The 27,440-nt window shown below is 30.4% G+C and overlaps 3 protein-coding genes across 3 annotated transcripts; 1 reads left to right on the plus strand and 2 right to left on the minus strand.

Moving 5' to 3' along the window:
• The first annotated feature begins 6,183 nt into the window (after positions 1 to 6,183).
• Positions 6,184 to 6,498, plus strand: LOC123295887 (acidic leucine-rich nuclear phosphoprotein 32 family member A-like). Its single transcript, XM_044877348.1, has one exon. The coding sequence runs from the start codon at positions 6,184 to 6,186 to the stop codon at positions 6,496 to 6,498; it is 315 nt and encodes a 104-aa protein (XP_044733283.1).
• A 10,009-nt stretch (positions 6,499 to 16,507) lies between these two features.
• Positions 16,508 to 18,647, minus strand: LOC123295888 (protein canopy 4-like). The gene is made up of 4 exons (XM_044877349.1): positions 18,498 to 18,647; positions 18,215 to 18,418; positions 17,485 to 17,552; positions 16,508 to 16,771 (listed from the first exon to the last, which is right to left on the minus strand). The coding sequence occupies exons 1-4, from the start codon at positions 18,583 to 18,585 to the stop codon at positions 16,508 to 16,510; spliced, it is 624 nt and encodes a 207-aa protein (XP_044733284.1). The 5' UTR covers positions 18,586 to 18,647.
• A 3,486-nt stretch (positions 18,648 to 22,133) lies between these two features.
• Positions 22,134 to 25,970, minus strand: LOC123294980 (myrosinase 1-like). Its single transcript, XM_044876169.1, has 7 exons — positions 25,868 to 25,970; positions 24,989 to 25,258; positions 24,479 to 24,870; positions 23,951 to 24,045; positions 22,682 to 23,119; positions 22,475 to 22,578; positions 22,134 to 22,395 (listed from the first exon to the last, which is right to left on the minus strand). Exons 1-7 carry the CDS (start codon positions 25,909 to 25,911, stop codon positions 22,278 to 22,280), a joined length of 1,461 nt encoding a protein of 486 aa, XP_044732104.1. The 5' UTR covers positions 25,912 to 25,970; the 3' UTR covers positions 22,134 to 22,277.
• Positions 25,971 to 27,440: the final 1,470 nt, after the last annotated feature.

The raw sequence follows: 27,440 nt of genomic DNA on the forward strand, positions 1-27,440 counted from the left end.
TGTCTCCTACGCTGGAGGACTGCAAGCTAGAGAATGCGCGCGCCACTTTGGGTAGTAAACAAGGATGCCATATGGCAGATGGGATTTATGTAGACGTTTTCTTTAATATACTTCTTTCGTTTTTCGAGTGAAGAGTTCTATTCTGTCAATTTTTGTGTTGATATATTTTTGCCAAATTAATAATTGTTTTTCAAAATGAAGACGTGTTTTTTGTGCGGCAGTACTGACAATGTCATTGAGTTTAGTGATGATTCATTACAAAAGTGTAAACTAATGCTATTATTCCGCCAAAAAAAACAATTTAAATACAGTGATTTAACCCTAAAAAGTGAAACAGACAAAATAAATGGTTATCACTCACAGTGTTATAAAAAGTTTACGGTTTTAAAACAAAAATATAAGGAAGAATTTTCTAATTTTTGTCAAACGCAAACTGTAAGTAAAACTTTATGTTTATCATACTTTTTTTTCATTTACATTTATATCATGTAATTTACAATGGGATTATTTATAGGAACATTCAGCCACAACTTTTGCTGCTGAGCAGTCGAGTAATGTTAATAATCCAAATGAAATGTTGATCCAAATGGACGTTGATGAAATGGTGGTATACAATGATCTTAGGACTGGAATTTTGAAGGAGGTATGTGATGATTTACAATAAAACGATATAGGTATTTAGGTGCTCCTTTTTCAGATAGTGGTAATATTTCTTTTAGTTCTATAATATTGCTGCAATATTTTAAGTTAAACCTGAAATGTCGCATAAAATTTTGATTCAAAAAATATGTACAGATAGCAGCTGTGCTTCCCATTGCATTTCTATTCATCAATTCATAGGTACTACCATAGATAATAATTATTTATCACTCAACTCACGAGGCAGCGCTTCAATCAATTGACCGCCTTTTTTAAAATACTCAATGCCAAATTCTCAACACAATTGATATTTTTACTTTTTTATGTTTTACTGTTTTAGAACATGTTTGAGTATCACATTTTTATTTGAAATGCTATCAATTAGCGTTTTTCCCAAATCATGTGCTTAAAACAGTAAAACCAAAACATAATTAAACATTTGAAAGAAAAAAACGCTTTTAAAATATAAAATAAATTTATTAAACAACTAATCTTTAACTTTTTTACATTTGCATAAAATTTTATATTTCATAAAATTTTATAAATCGTGATTGCTTTCGAGAATCCTCTATAAGACCTACTTACAATAATAAATTAAATATATGTATTACATAAAGATTTTAACTTACTACTTAAGTGGAGGCTAGGAAAAGCATTTTCCTTTGTATTAGTTCGCAATTTTCCTCTACAAGGTTAGAATTTAATTTCTCCGGCGAAATGTAAATCGCAGGCACGATAGTTTCAAATATTCAATGTACGTTCAACCAATCTCTATCGTCCATTTCTTAAATCGCTGAAAAATTAAGTCTTTCAAGAAGATTTCTTCTCAAGCTAATAATTTTTGTACTTACCTCATAATCTCATAATCCTTAGGAATCGTATGGTAATCTAATCTCGTTTTGTATTTTTCCACAACCTTTCACTCAACATGCAAAAACTATCTTTTAATTTTATATATTTATAATTAATATTTTATAATAATTGACACTATTTGAAAATAACTATTTTATTAGTCTGTCAAATATGACAAGGTAACTATGGTGATGAAACTTTCCCACAAAACAATATTGTAATCAAAGAATTCAGTAGAATTAGCCAAAAAAGTGAAACATCTCTATAGAGCTAGATAATCTTTAAAAAAATCATTAAAACCATTTAATTTTTATTAACGTTGAAGTAAATGAAATAAGTTGATCAACTAATTTACACTTTACCAGCAATAAATATAATTGTATAAATATTAAATTAAAATAATAAACAATTTTATTTCAGGAGTTGCCCTCAACTTCCACTTCGATGAAATCAATGGAGTCAACGAATACTTTAGCAAGCTCTCAATATTTAACGCCGACTAAAAAAGTGCTGTGTATGTTTTGTGAAACAGTGGAGAAAAAAGTTGGCGGACGACGAGTTTATGTTTCATTTCCAAAATCACAACAGACAATAGATGAAATAAAAAAAATTGCAATGATAAATAATGACACACGAATTTTAGATATACTGGAACATTATAAAGAACAAGTAGCATACCATGGAATTTGTTTAACCTCATTTCAAGTAAAAAGAATAAGACAAATTATTGAACAGCCTGAACCTACTGTGTGGCATGATAGTAGGAATTTGTATAAAAAAGCATTTCAATCACTTTCGGTTTTAATCACTACTGAAATAGTGGAAAAAAGGAAGGTCATGTATCTTGCTGACCTTTTTTTTACATACAAAGCACTTTTAATGGAGTATAAACCTGTTCATATGTCCATTGAAGAGTTAAAAAACTATCGAATAGAAGCCTTAGAGCATAAAATTATGAATGTTTTTAGCGACTCCATCACTATCGAAACCTCTTCTGGGCCACAACAGAAAAAAATTGTTTACATGCGTGACATTAATATTTCAGAATTGGCTACCAAAGCTGCACATCTCCAAAATAGAGAAGTCAATAAACTAGAGCATGCCGCTTATGAATTACGTAATTGCATCAAGAGCATTACAGTGAATAAACTTCCTGAAAAATTGACAGCCGATGACGTGATAAAGGGAGAATGTGAGATCCCTGAAAAACTTTTTGACTTTATGTGTAATCTTATTCAGGGGCCAGATATAAGGCGGAAAAGTTGTGAAGACGATTATATCAAAATTAAATCGTTATGTAGTGACATAATTTATATTGCATCAAAAGGAACAATTAAACCATCCAAAAACCTGACACTTGGTCTTGCTATGAAGTCATTAACCAGTTCTCGAAGAGTTGTTTCTATACTAAATAGATATGGCCATAGCATAGGCTACAACTTAGTAGAAGAAATTGAAACTGAAATGACATACACAGCACATGAAAACAACAAAATTATACCAAATGGAATAGACATTGTTGAAGAACGCAGTACACATGTTGCATTCGACAATTTTGATCGTTTTGTCGATACAAGTTCTGGTAAAGATACCCTGCATGACACAGTAGGAATTATCTATCAATTTACTGCAGATGATGAGAATGAAAACTGTGCGGATACGGAAAACGATAATGATGAAAATCTGGACAGATCAAGTACGTCAATTGTTGATGAAAATAGCAGCGAATCTTCATCACGTCCTCGTAAAAGAAGAAGATTTCAAGGAGTTGTCAATGAGATTCGACCATATTACAAACAACCTGCACAAGGTATGACTTTGATTTCCGCCAGTGCCATTGAACAGTTTATTAGTGAATGTAAATATGCTACAAACATTGCAATTGATAAAGACTTAATGTGGATTATTTCATTATCACGTTTCAATTCAACTCCAATGTGGTTGACTTATAATTGCAACCTGTCTTCAGACAATAGTAAAATTCAGACTATTGAATATTTGTCTCCAATTAATGCGTCTCCAACGTCGGACTCTGTTGTTCAGAAAACTCTGGAGATAACAAGTGAGATTGCCAATAACTGTAAACAACAAAATATTATTGTCACGTATGATTTAGCAATAGCTAAAATCGCTTGGCAAATTCAAGAAAAATTAAGACCTAAATTTGATAATATTTTCGTAAATATGGGTGCATTCCACACACAAATTGCATTCTTCAGAGCTCTGGGAAAATACATCGATTCTAGCGGATTGGTTGACATCTTAATTAAAGCAGAAGTACTTGGCGTAGGTTCAACAAACAATTTTATTGACAGCAAACACTTTAATCGTTGCAGACGACTTCATCCGTTGATTTCTGCCGCTTTGCAGATACTGCATTTCAAACAGTATTTATTACAACTAGAAGGTAGTGCTGAAGTGTCTCGTGGAAATTCATCACAAAGTGAAAGTGAACCTGACGCGCTAGATGAAAACTTATTACCAATAGAATTTGATCCAAATACATTTGATGATGATTTATTAGAGTTTATAAACAATTCGTCTAACCATATTTCACCTGATGACAACGAACCAATGATTTTACCGAATTCCTTACAAAAAATAGTTAATGGCTATAAACAATTTTGCTTAATAACTTTATCAGGTGGTCACGGGAAAACAGCTCAATATTTTTTTCAATATACACAATTTGTCAACTTGTTCTTGAGATTTTCGAGAAGTATCCGCTCTAGTGATTATGAACTATATTTGGATTCTATTTTCGACATGTGTGATTTGTTTTTCGCATTAAATCAACCAAATTACGCAAGATATTCGACTTTATATTTAAACAATTTAATGAAATTGAAAATCGAGCAATCACCTCTTCTTTCTGACTTTCGACGTGGAGCTTTTGGTATCAGACGTACAACCGCAAAGTTTGCAAGATCACCTGTAGATTTGTCATTAGAACAGACTATCAACGCTGACGCTGGTAATACATTGACTGGTATTACTCACTTTACGAATTCCATAAGTGCTAGACAAAAATGGGCTCTTAGTCACAGTATGAGGACTAAGATTTTAACAGCAGTCAAAAAAGAAACAGGATTATTGCACGAAGATGATACGTCCCAATGTTTACAACAACATCAAATTAAAAAAGATAAACTCGATTTAAACCAAATAATATCAGTATTTAATAACTCAATAAATCCCTTTAATAAAAATATAGATGAAAATTCGCTGTTCAACATTTCGACTGGCAAAGCAGCATCTCAACCTGTGGCTGACTTTCTTCTTAACATTATATCAATTGGCAAGAAACAAAAAATGGAATTTATATCAGAATGTGTTGAAGAACCTGGGAGATTCGTGAAATCCATTCGTAGAAATAACATTTTAAATTTTGCATCTGACTGCGTTAAAAAAACTCAAAAAAGTAGAGACGGAAGCAAACGCATTCTTCTGAAAATGGAACGAGATGTGTTTGGACGGCTATTAGCAATAGGATTAAAAAAAAAAGTTGATCTTGAATATTGTTTAACCTTTCCTCTTGCACCTGCACCTCCAGCTCTTTTTCAATGTTCTGGTGAAATGTTCAAAACGACGAAGTCTAAATTAGCTGATCACTTGAAATCACAAATAAAGCTAACTAATCCTCCACCAATTGATATAGAAGTGATTGATGGTTTTTACTTTTTACATCTCATTGGATTTTCCTTGCCTCAGATGTTTGGAAAATTAGCTGAGTCTATTTTAATAAAACTTTGCTCAACAAGTGCTCATGAAGTACATATTATTTTTGACAAATATATAGTGCCTTCGATAAAAGATTGCGAACGGGAAAATCGATCAGCGATCAACATTCCATACACTATCAACGGCCCTCTTCAACCTCGACCCAATAATTTTCTCGAAAGCCTCAAAAACCGTTATTTCAAAGAGGCACTCATTAATTTTTTAGCTACTTACTGGGAAAATGATTGTAATGCAACGACATTACTCAATAAAAAAGTCTTCATAACCGTTGAAGAACAGTGTTTCTCTTATAAATCAGATGGAAACTGTGTAATAAAAACAGAAGAAATTGATTTTAATTGTCAACATGAAGAGGCTGACACGAGAATAATGTTTCACATAAGTAAAGTGCCTCCAAACTCAAAAATTTTAGTCAAAGCTAACGATACTGATGTGCTCATCATTTTGTTGGGGAATATTCACAAAGTACCTGATATAGAAATTTGGATGGCTGGAACAACTAAAAAAAATGCAACTAATCAGAGTTGCATAAATTGTACACAATTAGCATTGAAACTGGGTTCAGAATTATGTCGTGCTCTACCAGCATTCCATGCTTTTACTGGTTGTGATTTCACAGCTGCGTTTTATAACAAAGGCAAAGTCAGACCATTTAAATTATTTGCAAAAAATAAAAATTTTCAAACAATTTTTCAAGCACTCACCAATGAAACCGACGTATTTGATGAAGAAAAAATTAGTATCGTGCAAGAATTTACTTCCCTCATATACGGTGTCAAGAAATGCTCGAGTGTAAATGACGCTAGATATCAATTATTTCAAACAAAATATTCGGCAACGAAAAGTACTGAAAAATTTTTAAAAAATGTCACGACCTTTGACTCAAAAATGATTCCACCTTGCTGGCGGTCATTAAAACAAAAAATGTTGAGGACTATTTTTGTCAACTCAATGTGGACGAACGCAACGGATCCATGTTGTGTAAACTTGAATCCTGAAGACTGCGGCTGGAAGTTAATTGAAAATACTTTACAACCAACATGGTTCATTGGTGACCCCACCCCAATGACAGTTGAAGATATTTTATCAGAACCAAATCATAACTTCGAAGACTTCGAGAGTAATTCTTCTGACGAAAACTTCCTTTTAGATAAAATAGATTCAATCTCAGAAGACGAAGAAGAAGATGGTTATGATAATAATAATGATGAAAAAGAAGAAAATGAAAAAGAAGACGAAGAAGAGGACGAAGAGCAAGAAAATTGATATATATATATATAATTTTTCATAACAATTTTTGTGTTGTAAAAGTAATATTATATATTTTTTTAATAAAAGCACCTCATTCTACAATATTTATCAAACTCGATTATTAGAAAAACCTTAATATAATACCTTCATTGACCAATAGTTATAAGTTCGTATTTAATTATATAATACTGTACTTTTAAAAATAATAATTTAGACAAGCTTATTGATATTTAAAACAATATTTAGTAAAGACTCATTCGTTTAAGAGACTAAAGTCTATGAGAATAAAGTGATTAATTATTAAAATGAAACATGGGTTTATCTTAATACAGTTTTCTGTATGGATTTCATTTCCTCAAAAATCATTATTTCACAGATATAAAACTCGAATAAAAATAAATTTTAACTCTGATTCATCATATTTCTCTTCACAACCCAAAGTAACACGCGCATTCCGCCTCTCTTGTTTGCAGTCCTCCAGCGTAGGAGACATAAATTCAAATGATGGCAACCCCTACTTGCGGCCATTATTTTTCAGGCAACCATGTGTTATCGTATAGAGAAATAAATAAACTTTAATTTCATATATAATTGAAGTGAAAAACACGTAAGTGCAAATAATCAACAGTAATAGGAGACATAAATTCAAATGATGGCAACCCCTACTTGCGGCCATTATTTTTCAGGCAACCATGTGTTATCGTATAGAGAAATAAATAAACTTTAATTTCATATATAATTGAAGTGAAAAACACGTAAGTGCAAATAATCAACAGTAATATACCTGTTCACACCTGGCAACCCACAGGTTGCGGCCGACTGAGAGCTGGCAACCCTTTTTATTTGTATTTCTCCCATCATTTGCTTTTAAATAACATTGGATTTACGTAAAAAACATGTACATGCAATTTATCAACAGAAATCAATTTTAAAAAATTTAATTAAAAATATTTGCGGCCAAATTTTGATAGGCAACCCTGCCGTAATCTGTTCTGCTATTACTTAACATTCATAAAAATTAAGTTTTATCAAAAAAACAGATACATGCAGATTTTTGCAGCGGGATCTTAGACTAATAGCAGTGTGTTTTTGTGTGTAAAGTGTGTGATTCCTATCCTTCTATATGCTATATGCTATGCTGCTGTGTTGTGTTGTGTTGTGCTGTGTATAATGTATATGTGTGTTTTGCTCTGTTTGTTTCTTGTGTGCTGCACAAAACTATAACTTCTCATATTATTTATTATTATATTTTTAAATTCCATAGTACAAAATTATTATGTAATATTTTTATTTACACTTTTTGGTGTATTATTAACAAATTTGGAAGAAAAAATGCTTTCGATTGGTTAAGATGCGCCTAGACCACTGAACCAATTCTTAAGAAACATTATTCTTCCGACTATACAACTTCGAAGCTCCTTTCCCATAAACCCTAATAATCGTCAAATTAATTTTCTTAACGTTTTAATTTTAAGTTTAGCTTTTTGTTCAAATATGTATAGCGCTTAGGACGTAAAAGTTTTGTTTGAGCTCATAAATTAGAAATATCAGGTGAATTGGATCTTGGTCCATAGGACCCATATTGTAAAACGTAAGAGATAGAACAAAAGTTTAAATATAAAAAAGGTTTCTATTAAAAAAAAGAAATTATGTTTGAAGCATTTTTTCGTAAACATCATTGTTTACCCGTCGCGTCAGGACAAAAATTAGGCTACAATATAAATTTTCCATTTTCTTCAAAACTATATAAGATAGAAGGTTGAAAATTTGTAGGTAGCTTCAAATAATTAGTCTATTGATTATAATTTCATTCAAACCTGTCGGATAATATAAAGGATGGCTAAAAAAATGTGCATTTCAATAATCTGATGATTTAAGCGATACCCATAGAAATGAGAGGCTTGCAGTTACCCGTAGTAACTTGAGCGTGATCAAATTTTTTTCAGCTTATTGAAACATATATTTTTTAGCATGTAATTAACCTATCATATCTTAATCTGTCTTAATCTATAGCAATTTCTTTTTAATTAATCTGATCGTCTGCCCTACACGTGCCCCCCATTTTTAGGGCTAATGTTTCTTGGAGATACTAAAGAAGGTCCAAGAAACCCCTCATATGTTAATCTGACGTGCTCGAGCTACTACACAAATCCCTTCTTGTGCTTCCCTATTATAGCCATTAAATTAATCTTAAAATTAAACTTAAAAAATAAAAAACATAAACATAAAAATTTCATGGCTTACCAGAATAATTAATTATTCACTTAATTAACCAACTATTATTAAGTTAATTAAACTCCTTGCTTGACTATTATCTTCGGAGATATGATAGTACACATTACTCCTTAATTATTGGGCTTTATATAAAAGTATATAAGGCACTTTTGGCATAAAATTGTCCAAAGAATGCGCTTTTAAGCTATGCCCATTAAGGCACGGACACTCTATATATGACATTAAAGCAAACATTACACAAATCAATGAGAAAGGATAGAAAGACATTTAAAGAAACATATAATTCGAAGTAGTTGGTGTATGATCATCGACATTGGTCGCAAAATGAGACAAGTGAAAATAGTTTGTCAAAACGAAGTGTATACCACATACACCACTACTACTGCTGTCAACATCTTGTTCACCAGGATATGTCAACATAGTCAATTTCTTCATCCTTCTTCATCGTTCGCTCTGTTTTATTTATTCTTTTTATATTCTTTTACCTATTTGTTATTATACAGTTTATTTTTGATATTATATTTCCTCATGAATGAGATTTATGATTTTTATAACTTATATATGCATAAAGAAAATTTATCTAAAAAATAAATCTAATTTTACATAATTTTTACATATTTTGTATGTACTATGTTGTCGTTACTGATGAGGTTCTTTAAAAAAAGTTAATTGTGTTAATCGTTCATCGGATCAAATTTGCCCGTCTTATCAAAAATATCTAACTATTTAACTTTATGACGTCATCAGAATCCAAAAAATTTAATTTTGCTCTATCACATCCAAATTTTACCAATTTTGATAAATCAAGTGTGTAATTCTACTAAATTTGGGTCATACTTTTCAAATTTCTGGTCAAAATTAACCTAGCTATAATTGGTTTTCAGAATGTGGAATCGTGGTCCCAAAATTAAGCATATTAGTGATCACAGCGGCAAAGAATGATCCAAAATTAGTGGGTTTCAAAAAAAATTCCAATAAAATCGGATAAAATTTGGCTGTGTTACCAAAAAAATCGAATTTTTTAACTTGATGACGTCATCAAAATCCAAAAAATTTAATTTTGCTCTATCTCATCCAAATTTTATCCAATTTTGATAAACCAAGGAGGTAATCCTACTAAATTTGGGCCATACTTTACAAATTTGTGGTCAAAATTAACCTAGCTCTAATCGATTTCAAGAATGTGAGGTCTTGATCCCGGAATGAAGCAGATAAGTGATAGCTAGCGAAAAATTGACATCATAGCTGAAAAGAATGACCCAAAATTAGTGGGTTTCAAAAAAAATTCCAATAAGATCGGATAAAATTTGCCTCTGTGATCGAAAAAGTCGAATTTTTTAACTTGATGACGTCATCAAAAACTAAAAAATTTAATTTTGCTCTATCTCATTCAAATTTAATCCAATTTTGATAAACCAAGTATGTAAACCTACTAAATTTGGGCCATACTTTACAAATTTGTGGTCAAAATTAACCTAGCTCTAATCGATTTCAAGAATGTGAGGTCTTGATCCCGGAATGAAGCAGATGAGTGATAGCTAGCGAAAAATTGACATCACAGCTGAAAAGAATGACCCCATATTAGTGGGTTTAAAAAAAAATTCCAATAAGATCGGATCAAATTTTCCTGTGTTACCAAAAAAATCGAATTTTTTAACTTTGTGACGTCATCAGAAACCAAAAAATTTAATTTTGCTCTATCTCATCCAAATTTTACCCAATTTTGATAAACCAAGTATGTAATCCTACTAAATTTGGATAATACTTTTCAAATTAACCTATACTATTCGAAATTAACGTAGCTCTAATAAGTTTTTATTGATTTCTGTAAAATTAAAATTGTGTAACTTATAAGGTTTTTGAAATAATCGATACAATTTTACCGATAGCTGTACTTAGTTCTAAACTCTATGTTTAAGTTCGAAAAGTATATACTTTTATATAAATCTGTAAATATTTAAGTTTTTTTTTATAATTTAATATACGGGATCCTATTTTAAAAGGAAGGAAACTTGAACGGTAAGTGAAGATTTACTATTTGTTTTAAAGTATCATCGGATGGATGCAACTGAGATTGTTGTTGTCAATCGTTCGTTTCTTGTTGTTTTATTTACACACCGTGAGTAACAAGCAACACAACCAAGAAGTACGTCTAGAGCACAGAATGGTCCAAAAGCAAGCGCGCGCTTAAGCGGTTCGTTTTGTAATGAAGTAAGTGTCCACAAGGAATTAATTTTATTATTTTAACAAGGAATTAATTTTAATTTTTTTTCCTTTATTAATTTATTTAGGAAGCAATGTATCAAAGACAGGTGGACCGGACGGAGATGTCGCAATCAAAGAAAAAAGATCAAAAGAGCATTTGCATAACTTGCACCTATTTGTTGATCAAGTCTAATAAGAAGAAAAACTAAATCAAAAATTTTTAAAACAAGTTTACAAGTAAATTACAAGTTTTTATCAACAAATGTCTTCGAAGGATTTTGAATATTCATTGGCATTACAGAATAACTAATGAAGAATTACTGAGAATAAAAAATCCAAATTCAGTAAATGAGACTATCAATAAAAAAACGTTTGGTTGGATTGGCGATACGCCAAGAAGGACAAATTACACCATCAGTCGCCCAGCTCTCGAGTGGAACCCTCAGGAAGACAGGAAAAGGAATACCGAATACAACCTGGAAAAGATCGATCAACAAGGAAATCGAAGAAGAAGGCAAGAGCTTGGATGAAATCAAGCAGATGGCATAAAACCGTGTACGGTGGAAGGCGTTTGTGACGGCCCTATGTCTCCCATGGGAAAACAGAAACTAATTGAATTGATTATTACTTATTGTTGTTGTTTACTTATAACTTTGTATACGATATTTACATCATGGTCTATTCGATTATTTTTGATGTAATATGCTACATACAGGCGTAAACTAAATATTGACAAATATCTTGTCTAGTAATCTTAATTAAAGAGAATTGAAAAAAATACACTCAAACCAGGACGCGAACCCAAGCATGAATCCAAGAAGACCGGGTTCGAGTCCTGGTTTGAGTGTATTTTTTTCAATTCTCTTTAATTAATTGAATTTAAATTTGTCTTTACCTAACTGTCAAATATTTTTCCCTAACATACTTGGCTTCGGATACCTTTGAAGTTTTATTTTCGTCTCACATGTTTAAATAAAGTTGGCTATACGAGTTCACACATACTTAAGTTTGCAATTCAGGTTGTTTACGATCAGGTAAAAGCAAATTCAAACTATATAGATTCTAAATTCTAATTCCCTGTGACATTTGAGCCACCGTGTATAACATAAATCTTACATTTATATGATGTATATTTTATTGTTTACAAATATGGCTGGCGAAAATAAATAGAAATAATAACATTGTAAACATTTATAAAAAGAAGAAGATTATTATGTATTAGAACAAAAAATGTAAACCTAGAGCCCAAGGTACATTTCGATTACTCATCTTAAGAAGAACAGAAAATTGATAAGCAGCTATCAAGGTCGTGCCAAACGAGTATTTGCTCTACGAATATTCTCATACCCGGATACAGCTCTTTTAGAAATTCCCAATTGAGCCACAATCATATTTCATAATTCATGAGAAAAGAATGCCATGAATTGTTTGATATTTACTATTCATTTTACTATGCAGTAAAATTCCAGGTTAAATTTAATTTTTTTTTAAATATATCTTTATAAATTATAGCCTATGTGTTATTCTAATGTATGAGCTATATTTTTGTACAGTTTCATTCAAATCCATTCGGTAGTCTTTGCGTGTTAGTGTAACAAACAAATAAACAAACAAACATCCTTACTTTCACATTTATAATATATAGAGATCAAATTATAACAAATATGAAATATCCCTGCAACGGGTTTCCTAAAAAAATCGGGTCAAAAGTCAAGTTTTCGAGTTTTGGTCAATTCAAAAGTATAAAGCATAACGAATATCAAATTATCAACAGTTGCAGTATGGTTGCAACAACATACAATGACTGAATATAAAATATGTTTTCTATGACTGTTTTAAGTGATATCACTCAACAATAATAATATCCAATTTTCTGTAAATAGAACATCTAGTTGTTCTTGTATAGTAAGGTAAGATGTAGTACCTAAATTCAAATGCTATTTTATCAGAATACAGGTAGTCTGAAGACTAGTTGTCAATGTGGCTTTAATTAATTTATATTTAACTATACATAGCTTTTCAAAATTAAAAAAAGTTTTCTTGGCGAAGTTATATATTATTTATGATAAAGAATTGAGTGAGATAAAATACAAAAATTGATATTTATTGTTTATTCAACAATCCAATTGGTAAGTAAGTTGTATTCCATTTTTAAAAATAACGTTAAATTTTGACGTCGTAAGTTTCAAATATGCGAAGTGAAAATGTACCTTCATACTTTGAATGATCTAAGTTACACACGATGTTGAATCATGGTTCACATGTATTTATCGAGAGCTGTGAAATATTTAAATTGGCAAAAAATATATAGTGTTGAGAAATAACAGAGCTCTATAAGCAGGAGACAAGAGCTATAAACTAAATGACAATTTTGATTAAGGGTACTACAGCTTTCCTACAGTACTCATAGATGTATGTATAATTGCATAGTTATATGATATCAACTAGCAACTATATATATAGTTTTTCCTTTCATTCCAAAGTTATTTCAATCATTGACTTATAAAATTATAAATGATTGAATCAAAGAAATCAAAAACAAAAACAGACATATACAGCAAGAAAAGTTGTAGTTACATTTTCATAAGACCGGTATTCGCGCCGTGCATGAGTATTATTTCAAGTGTTTCCATGGTAACCATACACTGCTTTATTTATATAATTTTATGGATGGACATATAAGTCTATGGTTTGTATATATGGTTTATATTGAAAATTTAATACTATTTTGTAACAAATTTTATGCAACATGTTTAAATAATGGGCCTTTGCACAAAAATTATTTATTTTTTCAAAAGACGTTCGTTATCGAGCATAAAGGAGACTACATGTCAAAAGTTGTTTTACAAGAACAAGATAGAAAAAATTATTTAATTGCTTATATCTTTTTTGTTTTTTAATAGATTTTAATTTTGATTTCAGATCTTTTCATATATTCTCGCACATTTTAACGAAAAATACATTGAAATCGACATCAGGACATAGCCTTATTGTTATTTTTCAATAATTTTAACTTGACATTTACTATATCATTTTCATGTAAGCAATTGAAAATTAGCCATATTTTAAATGAAATGAATGATTTAATGGTAATTTTATAAGATGACAGCGCTGCGATCGATTCAATTGCACCCAATGAATACTAACGCATCAACAAAAAAACACAAGAACTTCGCGTTAAATCGTTAAGTCCTTTCTATATTTTACTAGAAAGATAAATATTAACCTGACGAAAAATTATATGGAACTTTTTATTGAAAGGTCCAATTCAATGATATATAATGTGATGATGCTTCTTTCTATTATATATCCGGAGAAAAATCCAATTTAAATATTACTTTTTTGTTCCTCTCAAAGATCATATGACGGAATATAGGTCATATTTTTTACACGCGTTGGCCTATTTTGTCTTCTCTTAATCTACCGCTCTCTATAAGCGTTAAAAGAGTAGGTATATTTTCGGTATCTATGATATTTATGCATTCACTATCCATATAATGTAACTGATTCTACTATTTCTAGTGGGTTAGTATTAAAGTTAGTACTCACTATACCAAAAGAAGATAGATGATGTTTTATATTTTCGCTGTTTCTAACATCACCACCATCCATCCAAGCCGAACATGCTTGATACCACTATTATGCTTCCAGATATAAAATGTATATTTTATACAAAAGAAATAAAAAGTATCTACCTACCTACCTACCAAACTACACCTACTCGAATCTATCTACATACTCTCTTAGTCTCTTATATAATGTGACAGTTGAAATGTGGGCTACAGGTTTGGATTTAGTGTTTAATTTTATTATAAACATCAAATACTATCTGTAAAAGTATATGTTTTTTATTACTATTATCATTTATCATAAAGATTTTGCATTTTACAAAAAGAATAAAATTGTGTAAATGAATTTTATTTTTATTCCTAAGTGTATAAGAATATAAGTGCTATATAGTGGTTTTACCCTCATTTTCTTCACTTCTAGCTCGAAGATTCTTCTGTAACTTAAAAAAAATAAAAATAAAATAACGAATTTTTGAATTGAATTGAATTGAATTTAATAAACTCAACATTAACAGACGCTGATATATTCGTAATATATACACCAAATTAACAATGATTAACGTATCTCTGCGACGTATCTTTTTCCATCATTAGCCAAAAGCATTTGGGCTTATCTCTAATCGAAATGCGAGTATAATTCAAATAATTTATCGAGGAAGTTGCGAAATATTTGAAGTCGGATCAAACCAAGGTCGCCTAATAAATGAGAATTGTTATAAACGTGAATTTCTTTCTATTTCAACTTAAGTATCTACTATTGATATTAATTTATCAATTGAATGAGTTATTTAAGTAGGTACCACTGATACTTAACTACTCAAAGCATCCACAATATGTTAGAATTGCTTTGAATTTAGTAGCTGTTAAAATTTCGTAGTTTATGATTTTCTACTAGCTACATTCACGGTTGTCGATAATTCTAGCTAGAAGAATTTCCAGCTGAAGAAAATAACCTTTATGGTGTCAAATATCATTAAAACGTAAAAAAACAGCTTTCATAAAACAATATTTACCTAGAAAAACTGTCGAAAATATGATTTGCCAAATAATTACTTTACCAGACTATTCTAAGCCAAGGTCTTGAGGTATGTTTTTGCTCCTTATTTGTTTTTAAACCATTGGTGCATTAGACAGAAGCTTAAGTACCAGGAATAAAGTACAGGCATGCCAAAGATAATATTAACTTAAGTAATTGGGCAATCCTGCTAAGGAAGACTCTATCAATTTTAATTGGAACCTTTTTATAGGTCACTTTATAGACAAAGAATTTCACTTGGAAAAATATGGGTATGAGTATGGGTATGGGTTGGAGGTTAGCGGGCCATGCTCGAGCATCGGGCCTCGAAGCAATGGTTCAGAGCACCTAGCCAAATAGACCCATGTACTTTATCCCCGCTATGCTCTTCAATGGCTATTATAACCAACTGATGTACTGAAACCCAGGATCTGCCTAGCGCTGAGTTTCCTAATTTCTTCTGGTTCGACTATGGCCGGACCAAACCAATTCCTTCGTTGCTGTATGAGCGCCGGGCAGTAACAGAGAAAGTGGATCGATGTTTCTTCTGAATTTTTTTCGCATCTATCACACGCGGGAGATTGTCTTTTTCTAATCTGATGTTAGAACTTGTTCAGGTTATCATGCCCTGTGAGTAACTCTACGATGACTCTTATATCAGCTCTGTTTAGTTTCAAGATCTCCTCGGCTCTGTTACCGAGCGAGTTTCCTTCACCCAACAGGCTTTTGGCGATTCGCCCTCCCTCGTAGCTGGTCCATGCCTTTAATTGTTGGTTTTTCAGATTATCTGCTAATCTGTTAAGACCTTCTTGGTATGGCATCCTCGCAAGCTTTTCTTGAGTGGGAGCCATGGAATTTCACTTTATTGGCATACTTTTTTTGCACTTGTTTTATTTATGCTATTAAATTTATAATTCAGAATAAATTTTATTGTTTTTATTATTACATATTTTTACAACACCTAGATATTTTACAATAATTTAGCAATTATTGTTGATATTCATGTATCATCATTATTGACATCAACATCCTTCATGTATTTGCCTGAACGAATTTCAACCACATTTAAATCACCCAAATTTTCATTTGAGGCGTTTTTATTATTTTCAGTGTAATACGATATTTCATCTTTATATTCTAAACATTCACGATTACTTCGTTGCAATGCACGATCTTCACACAAATATTTGATCATTGGTATGTCTTGATAATTGAAATACCAGGCTTCTATATCCTTTTCATGTTTTTCTATTAAAGCTTCACACTAAAATCAATTACAAACTTTACAAGTTAAATTAATAATGATCAAATTTTTAGTTTTTAACATAAAATGGTATTTTGCTTTATCATCTCAATGTTTGACTTGCATTTGAGCCAATGGCAATGTTTTATTTGATTATAGTCGCACTCTTATCAAAAATCCTCGGTGATTTTATACAATAGGGTATTCCAATATTTTTGAAAAAGTACTTCAAAATGTTGATTTTGCTAATAAAAAGCCACCAAAAATTTATTTCGGAAAAATACACACGCTTTCTTGCCAAAAACTTAAATTTTAAACCTTTTTTAAACTGTCAAAAACGCGGACATTCAATTTGATGGCGTAATATGGGTATCACTATACATTTTAACACAAATAAGTTTGACAGATATATTCATAGAAATCTGATTATAATATGTACATAAATACTTATTATCTATGTATATATTATACCCAGCTATCTACACTGAACTAACTGATGGTCTATGTCATCGCAGCAAGGCTTACCCGCGTTTCAGGTCACGTGATATACAGTTTAAAAATGACGATTTTTAATTTTAATATTTTAAAAGAAAAATGTGCTTTTATGACTCGAAATCAGAATATTTAAATATATTTTTACATAAATTTTAACTTTTTTCAAATTTCATGATTTATTTTTGACTAACGATAATACCCTAAAACACACAATACAATAAAGAAATAAAATTGCATACTCTAAGGGTGAAATCTTTCTTACTCAGATCGAATTCTTTCTTTTTTTCAACTTGTCGTGTTCTAGAATCTAAAAAATATATTTGTATGCATTAAAAATAAATTTTTAATTTTATATTCGACATGCTTTTGTATTCGCAATATTTTATGATTTTATTAATAAAATCGGCGAAACAAAGAACGGTGGTAAGCTAAGAATTTCCTTATTAATAAAAGAAACAAGTGTTGCCGGGTCAATTAAGATTGGATAAATCAAAAATTTGTTGACATAGTTTGGAAATATAGGTATGATACAATTTTAATAAAAGCTAAGAGTGTTATGATACCGTCACTATCTATTCTTTTAGGTTAATAATATTTTCTACAAGCAAACATACAGTACGAATATAGTTATGGTCCAAGTTATAATATAAGGACTTCATTAACTGGCAACGTTAAAATACTTTACAATTATCCAATAGCTTGTAATAGCTCGGAATGCGTCCTTTTTTTTAGATAGCGCCTTGAAATTCTGTGCAGACGGTTGCTTAGAGATTGGCAATTTGAAAGAATGAGTTAAGGACTCTTCGTATGTCTTAAGACTTATGCGGCAGAGATCTTAGTGTGCATCACCTCGTTTCGAGAAAAAAATCTTCGGCGCCACTTGCAAATACAAAAGCAATGCAACTTTATTCAATGTCCCGTGGTTGGGCCTCTCGAATGATTGTCAAAAATAATGATAGTTTATTTTACTATAGGCCTCAGCTGTTGATTTTATATCATAAATTTTTGAACAAGCGTCTTCCAATATTTCCAACAGTCGTAATTCGGATGTAATATAATGTTGCTGCCTCCGTGGTACTAAGTTGTCTGTATAATAACCAAGTCCTAGCATATGATGCGGTTGATCTGTTTCACGCAAACGTTGTTCAATTAACGCCACCAATGATTTACACACTAACAAATCAGATTTAAAATTAAATGCTTATTCTATACAGCAGTACTTATATTTAAATTTGTTGGCCAAATTATTTACCTTCACAGTATGAGGGAATGTAATACGGAGCTTTACCAAAACTTGAACTTAAGATAAAAAATATCATAAATATTTTATTGAAGTACATTTTTGGCGTTAACTTTGGTTATTTTCGATTAAGAACAAATATGACCATTTATAGTGTCAAAAAATCTCTCGATGTTTTATGTTTATCATGGCCTACTTCTATATTGACTTAACTTACATGAGTATGGGATTTTGTTGCTAAGAAAGACTCTATCTAGCAATAGAAAAAAGAACATATGTTAGCTTACATAGATATATAATATTTAACGGAAATGTTGTTTACAATTCTGTTTATTGCACACCATAGACATATAAAAAAGGTTAATGTAATAATTTTTGATAACACAAATTTTGTTAAGGATAATTGTACAAAGCAATAAGATAATTATTTTATTTTAATTTGGGTCATATGTCTTTTAAATATCGTTGAATTGTGCAAAAGTGCAGGCTTTCAAAAAATTAAAGATCCTAAATTTTCATGAAAAACTTTGAAATTATAAGTACAAAATTGATTGACTGGGGGAACAAATCGGTACAGCACATTAAAATGTAAAATGAAGTAGGTATCTTTTGTCTTTTCATTCAATGAAAAATCAAATGAGTCTAACAAATATGGTTAAAATTTTTTTTTTTACTCATGAGCTGATTTCATAGAGTTGCTCAATTTGATGACAATATCATTGAAATGTTTCGCTTCTTCGATAATACGAGGCATGATTTTAGCTCCATGTTAATGTGTAAGACGGGCGAGAGAACAAAAATTTTATTTATTTTCTAATTTTTCTGTGAAAAAGAAATCGTTTTTAGGAAAATTAACTCTTGGAAAAAGTTGTTTCTTATTAGCTGACTCTTTTTTACATTTAACAGATTAAAAAAAAAGTTAAACGGAATTTGTTTGAGATAACGTAAACATGGTCGATAAGTTATTAAATTTCTTTTTTTATTTTAAAATTATTCACAACAGTACACAAGGACATTATTTAGATTATACAATAGGTATATTTTATACCAGTTTTATACACATATTCTTGGCTTACTTCTTTAAAAAATGTAGTAAGTTATACCTACAGAGTGAGATTTATACTAGTTCGATTGAAAAGAGCTACATCCAGCCACAACCTTTCATATCGGAATCGGCTCTAAGGATTTTGATGAAAATTCGTAAACTAATAGTATTTAATATAATATTAAAGTCAAAATTGGGGAAGATAACCATAATTGTGTCTTTTACCTTAAAGAATCTGTATATTTAATTGATAAACATTTTTAATTTGAGAGTATCAAATTAAAGTATTGATTTCTCTCTACGTTTGCGAGCAAAACATATTTTTAAGGAACTCATTACTCTTCCAAATGATACTGGGGTATTTTGCATTTGGAACTGATTAATCTCCAAAAATTTTGTTGATAATAAATAAAGTAATTGTGTTGTGATATTTTTTTAACTTTAAAACGTCATCAGAAACCAAAAACTTTTTTAATTTTGCTCTATTACATTCAAATTTTATCCAATTTTGATAAACCAAGTATGTAATCCTACTAAATTTGGGTCATACTTTTCAAATTTGTGATCAAAATTAACCTAGCTCCAATTGATTTCAAAAATGTGGGGTCCTGGTCTCGGAGTTAAGCAGATAAGTGATAGCTAGCGAAAAACTGACATCACTGAAAAAAATGACCCAAAATTAGCCGGTTTTAAAAAAAAATTCAGTTTGATCGGATCAAATTTGCCTGTGTTATCAAAAAAATCGAATTTTTTAACCTGATGACGTCATCAGTATCCAAAAAATTTAATTTTGCTCTATCACTTCCAAAGTTTATCCAATTTTGATAAACCAAGTATGTAATCCTACTAAATTTTGGTCATACTTTTCAAATTTGTAATCAAAATTAACATATCTCTAATATATTTCAAGAATGTGGAGTCAGGGTCCCGGAAATAGCCATATAAATGATAGCTATCGAAAAACTGACATCACAGCTGAAAAAAATGACCCAAAATTAGTGGGCTTAAAAAAATTCTAATAAGATCGGATCAAATTTGCCTGTGTTATCAAAAAAATCGAATTTTTAACTTGATGACGTCATCAGAATCCAAAAAATTTAATTTTGCTCTATCGCATCCAAATTTTATCCAATTTTGATAAACTAAGTATGTTATCCTACTAAATTTGAGTCAAATTTTACAAATTCTAAATAAGCGAGTGTTAACTTTTATTTTAATTTTATTTCATTTCCGAGTGTTAGCCCTTTCATCACCAATTTCAAAACACTGTATACTTTAAGAAAAATACAACTATGAAGCTAAAAAAATATATATATAATACAATTATATGGAATGAAAATTACAATTTTTTTCCTCGACGTAACAGTCGTAAAAACTCACATAAAATTTTGTTTTTATTATGTAAACTCGTATTTTGTTTCTATGTTTAACAAGTAGTTTTTATATTATATATTGTAAATGTTTTTTTAATATCATTTTATCTCTTATTTTAGCGCCATCTGTATTTATAACTGTAATAACTATATATATTTGTAAACATTAAAGCGACTGAATCAAGGACAGAAATAATTGCTTAAAAATTATAAACGGAAACTTATTATCGTCTACGATTATTCATTAGGCAACCACATATTGAAAGACAAAAGATGAATATGGAAATTATTAAATCAAAGCACAGGCTGTGTAAAACTCCCAAACAGATAATCGGCTAATTTATTTTTGATTTACCAAAAAACCTGAGTTTGATCTTTTAAACATCCTTCACTTCAAAGGTGCTCCAAGATTCTTACAGTTTGAATAAACTTTACTATATTTCTGATACTTTACTGATTCCACCCTAGTAGAGTCTTTTTTGGAGAGTCTTTCGACTTTCGGATTCACATACAATGTGTGTTCCGGTTTCCACTTTTTTATGACCAAATATGCAGAGATCATTCTCTATGAGATTGATTTGGTGTCAATATTTATGTATTATTGTTTTGGTCCAGTGGACTTACGTTAATCTTAGAGGGTCCGGGTGATCCAAATAATTTGATAGTCCATTTTTTTTTCACTCATTCAATATTGGGTTGTTTGCAGACATTAATTCTGATTTTGCGAATGCGGGAAATTAACCCATTCACCACCATCTTGGAAAATGACTTTTTTTACGTTTTGGCCCATATCTTGCGTTCTAATTATTCAAATTTGATTATTTTGATGCCGTTGGCTTTGCCTGCGTTTTATCTTCAAACCCATTTATGAAAGTCAGTTTCTTTGTGTAACAGTTTGTGTTTCTAACCTAATTTGCGCTTTCACAGGTAAACAGTGATGTTTACGAAAAAATGTTTCAAACAAAAGTTGTTTATTTTTTTATAAAAAACTGTTTTTACATTAAAACTTTTCTTCTACTTCTAACTGTTTAAAAGATGGATGAATTAGATGGTGTTTAAATTGGTTCTACGCACCCAAGACTCAATTGACCTATATTATTCATTTACGAACTGGAACTATTCATTAACGAACATCCTTACTTTCACATTTATAATATATATTGATAGGAATAAGGATAGGGATAAAAATTTAAATGATTTTGAATGATATAAGAAAAAAAAATACTGTTATCGAATTAATTTCGTTTAATCTTAAGTTAAATTTTAAGTGAAAAAAGCAACGTTGGTACAATATGGTACATTCTGTTTCCCTATAAACGCACATAGCAAAACAGGTTGGTGAATAAACGTCCTTAAGTATTAAAATAAATATTTCTATAAATTGTTTAATTTGGTATTATAAATAATATTCTTATAAACCTTAACAGATGATCGAGCTGTTCTGGGTCTGGATGGATCCGTGTAGTTGATATGAAACATTCCAAATCTTTTTCTAAAATCCAAAATGAAATATGCAAATAAAAATGATGTACGCGATAAATTTTATCAACTTATATAAATTTTTTACTTACGTGTAGCCTCGATGCCATTCAAAATTGTCTAATAAACTCCAAGCATAATAACCTAAAATATTGGCACCCTCCGAAATGGCATCAGATACACTTTGTAGGTAACCCTAATTTAAATTCGTAATTTTAGTGCGTTAAAATAACGTCGTTATTTTAAACAAGATTACTTGCAGTGTAATTAAATTGTTTGATTTTTATGGTTCAACTTACATTCAAATAGTGAATTCTCCCTTGATCATCTAAAGCTTCCTCGCAAAAACCATTTTCAGTAATATACACTGGTATATTATTTGTATAATTCTTTACGTACATTAAAGCTTTATAGAAACCCCATGGAACATCGTACAACCAAAAAATATCACTTGCAGGCCAACTTGGATCAACTGTCTTCTTGACTGCCACATCATTATCCGTCGACGGAGTCAGAACATCAATTTCATCACTCGCATCATTTACATAATTTGTAGAATAATGGTTAATTCCTAAAAAGTCTGCAGTACCTCGAATTTCTTTAATTTCTTCTTCTGTAAATTCTGGTAAACGTGATTGTCTGAAAGACTGGAGTTTACTCATATTTGCTACACGGTCTTTTACTAATTTTGGAAAGTCACCGTCTTTCGCAAATATGGGATGAGCGTATATTCCAAACTGTAAAATAATTTCAACAATTAAATTGTTATATACCTTTTAACACTCGAAAAATAACATAGAATTTCGAAAATTAAGTCGCATTCTGAATGTTAAAACAATTTAGATCTATCAATTTATGATGGATGATGTCACACAATTTACACCAAGATAGACAATCAATCATAATTTTTATTAAGCAAGAGGGCTAATCATCATTAAGGTCATATTTCCCCCTCTTTAGATCCCTCATTTGAAATACTATTTTAGTATTTTCATGTTTTTGAACAAATGAAATATTTATGCGAAAGAGTTGGAAGGGGGGCCGAGGCATTGACACCAGCAAAATAAACTTTTTAAAGATTCAATTTTTAGATAAATTTTCGACCCTCTGGCTAAATTTAGGGCAGCTTTTAAATGCACAAGGCCTTAAAAATTGCTAAAATCAGATATTTTTCAAAATATAAATGGGGATAAGGGAGTTGGTACCCTAAGACCCTCAAAAGAGACTTCGTGAACAATAAGTCAACTTACATAAAGGTTTCCAACCTCCAAGTGTGGAAGTACGAAATTCTCTAAGGCGGGGAAATCCATAATATTTCGTCCCATAAAAAGGGGAGGAGATGTTACGAAGTCGACATCCCCCAAAAGGTACGAGTAAAACATGTCACGGAACGAGAAACGGATTTATAACACACCCCCACTGCTCTCCGTACATACGTCTCTATCTTCGGAGGAAATATGATCAAAAAAAAATTTCTTTTGTTATGCAGCCACTTTATGTTAATACCGGGTTTGCTAAATTGTAAGACATTCACACTACACGTTTGAAAAGAATGTTCAAATATTTACCATAAACTCTAAATCGCGATTTGCTGCTTCAATATCTTTTGTTGTATTGGTCAAAGGATCTGACCAAGGTATGTCCAATACAAGTCCCACCTTTCCTAAAAATTTTAAAATATTGTCATCATTATTTTTGTTACAAAAAAGTAAATAATCAAAAAAATAGAAATCCCGACTGCTTTAAATAAAATTCGAAAGGACAGAAACAAGTTCAGAAGTTTACATAGAGACTTTAACAATCATAGCCCATTATTATTTAACAGTCGGGTCCCAAGTGCATGCATATGAGTCAAAATTTCGATAGATTCTCGTTTTAGCATTTAATAATCGAAGAAGCTACTCCCTAAGAAGTTTTCCTTTCTTAGCCGGATCATAACTGCCCAAGACGCCATAGCTTTTGAACTCCATTTTTAGTAAAAAGGTATGTAAAAGTTAAAAATTTCACCGTACCTCGTAACCGTTGTCGTTCTTATTTCGAATTTAATGGAAAAAACCTTCTATAAAAAAAAATATGTTATTATCTTAAAAAATTACCATTTTGTTTAGCAAATTCATTTTTATAGACATGGTATGCTTTTGCATGAGCTTTTAATAATGTGTGTGCACATAAATATGGAGCCACAGCATCTAAAGCAACAGATCCTAGAGATTTTCCTTCACCCCAAATCATTTCTTTACAAAATTGTTTAGGTTCATTGAGTGTTGCCCAAAGCTTTACACGATCACCAAAATGTTCAAAAGCCACTCTTGCATAATCGGCAAAATATTCAACCATTCTTGGATTAGTCCAACCACCCAATAATTGTAAGGATTGTGGATGATCCCAATGATAAATTGTTACCAAAGGAGTTATATTATTTGCAAGTAATTTATCAATCAATTCATTATAATATCGAATTCCATCTGGATTTACCTTGTTTGAAAATCTGAAAGCAAATTTTTGTATTAGTCATATAATTAAAAGAAATTGTTTTAACAGAAAAGCCCAAAACCCTAAATATAATGAAGATATTTAGGGTTTCAAAACAATTGTAAGAAACTTACCCCTCAGGTAGGATCCGCGGCCAAGACAATGAAAATCGATATGAATCAACTCCAAGCTCTTTTAAAACTTTAATGTCTTCATCAATTTTATGGTATGAATCACAAGCTACGTCACCATTTGAATGATCATCAATTTCATTTGTATAATGAGCTATATGATCCCAACAACCTTCAGATTTTCCACTTTCATTCCATGCACCTTCTATTTGAAAAGAAGCAGTTGCAGCACCGAATACGAAGTCTTTTGAAAATACATAGCCACCAAATACTCTGCGTAATTTAAACAAAAAATTAGTTTTACCTACAATTTAGAAAATAGTAAATTACGATTCATCTTTTTTCGAAAATAAATCGAATCTTAAAATACAAAACGAGATCCATATTTCATAATTCTTTTCGAAACTAATTTTAGAAAAAGTGGTTAAACATATACATGTTATCGCAATGAACCCTATGGCATAAGTGTGTCTCTCGTGGACAGCCAATATAACCTAGCTTAACCTATTCTACTTATTTTAGGGCGAAACATGGGCTCGGGAAAATATTAAACAATGTACTATGCACATAATATTCAGGACCTTTTTTTAATATTCATTTCAAATTCAAAGAATAGCAAAAAATTAAAATTAGCAAAAAATTTAAAAAAAAAAAAAAATTCATTTATCTTTAGATAAGGGTGAATGAAAATTGTCGAAGATGGGTTAGAATTTTGTTTTTAAAGTTTATTTGAGAAAATCTCAACAATTGTTATGAGAGGTCAGAGCTGCAACTCATTTTCCTGGCAAGATATCAGTCTACATCCATTAAAAAAATCAGCATCATCCGAAAAATGCTTAAAAAATATTGCAATAAAAATTAATTTTATAAATAAAAACTTACTGTGAGATTCCGAATAATGATAAAAATACAATTTTTTCCCACATTTTCACTAATAACTAATTTTAATCGCACCGTTGATGAATTTGTAATTAGGAAATATCAAAAGCTAACTTTATTTATTGGTTTTGTAGTCTTCTATCTTTTAATTAATTAGAGGTGTAATTAATAAGTTATGATTAATAATTGATTTTATTAGATAAGATAAAAAGTTGAAGTGAGTTTATAGTAAAATGTCTGTATAATTTTATTTGAGACATAATTTGTGCTAATAATTTATTATAAAGTACAGGCAAGGTAGAATTCAAGGTTTATAGAAAAGAAACAATAATTGCTTTAATCCTCCTGACTTAAATATGAATGTTCTTGAGAAGTTTTACTGTAGATACGTTACAGGTACGTGTTATAACATTGTAGGTTTGCAATAAGATATTTATTTTTAAGTATTACAAATTTTTATCAAAAATCGAGTATCTATACAAACCGGTTCTAAGATAAAAATATAAAGTTGTTCTGGTAGTATATCCCTGCCCCAACCCGGGGGATTAACGGGTAGATAATAAATATTTCTACACTGATTTGTGATAAATCGATAAAAATAAAATATTTGTTTCTTATTTTTCAAGTACATTTATGCAGTTACATATTTCGGCTTATCTAATCCAACACCTGTTTTAAAATGATTGGCTGTCTCATTACTCAAAATAGTATGATAAGAATCAAACGGTTAGAAAAGGTCAAATTAGTCTTGAATAGGTACTTCGATTAGGTATAAATACTCGTTACCAAATTGAAAACCCACTTCTGGATAAAAAATTGTGTTCCTTTATTTTTAATTTAAAAAATGTAGTTTTAAAAACTAAAAACACACTTATGCGCGCGTAAAATCTTACAAAAACAACCTAAAATCGCAAAACGCGACGTAAAGCTGATATTTTGATAGAAAATAAGGGCAAATGATGGCTAGAAGGCGATGTCAAGCTACTTTTTTAGCTTTATATCGCAGGTAGCACAACCTCTTTTTATACTTACAGAACGTAGTTTCACACTTTCCTAAGGGGTTAAAATAACATACCAAAAAAGTAGCTTTACATCGCGTTTTGCGATTTAAATGTAGAATTCAACTGGCGTTAATTAACATGTGGGCTAAAAAACAAAAATAACTTTTATGTTAATTAATAAAAAATTATATTGTTGTATTAAATACCGGGGAAATAGAATAATTATAAAATGCTCTCCGGGCATTTTATAATTATTCTATTTAACGGATATTGCTTTTCACATGGAATTTTTCATTATCATGAAAATTATTTTATACTTTGTGCATGTATTTAATTTTTTATATCAAATATGGTGGTTTTATTTAATTATATCAAATTTAGTGGGAAGCGATGGGAAAATCAGGTATAGTTTATCCTGAAAATACATTGTCATTCGATTTGTATATGCATGCAAATTTTCAACTTAATTGGTTGAATATATATGCTTCAAAATAGAAAATTTTAATCGATACTAATTCGAAGCAAATTCAGTTTTTTCGTGCTAAGCCCATATTTCCTGAAAAAATGGTTATTAA

Source organism: Chrysoperla carnea, chromosome 3 (assembly GCF_905475395.1).
Source record: "Chrysoperla carnea chromosome 3, inChrCarn1.1, whole genome shotgun sequence".
Lineage (NCBI taxonomy): Eukaryota > Metazoa > Arthropoda > Insecta > Neuroptera > Chrysopidae > Chrysoperla > Chrysoperla carnea.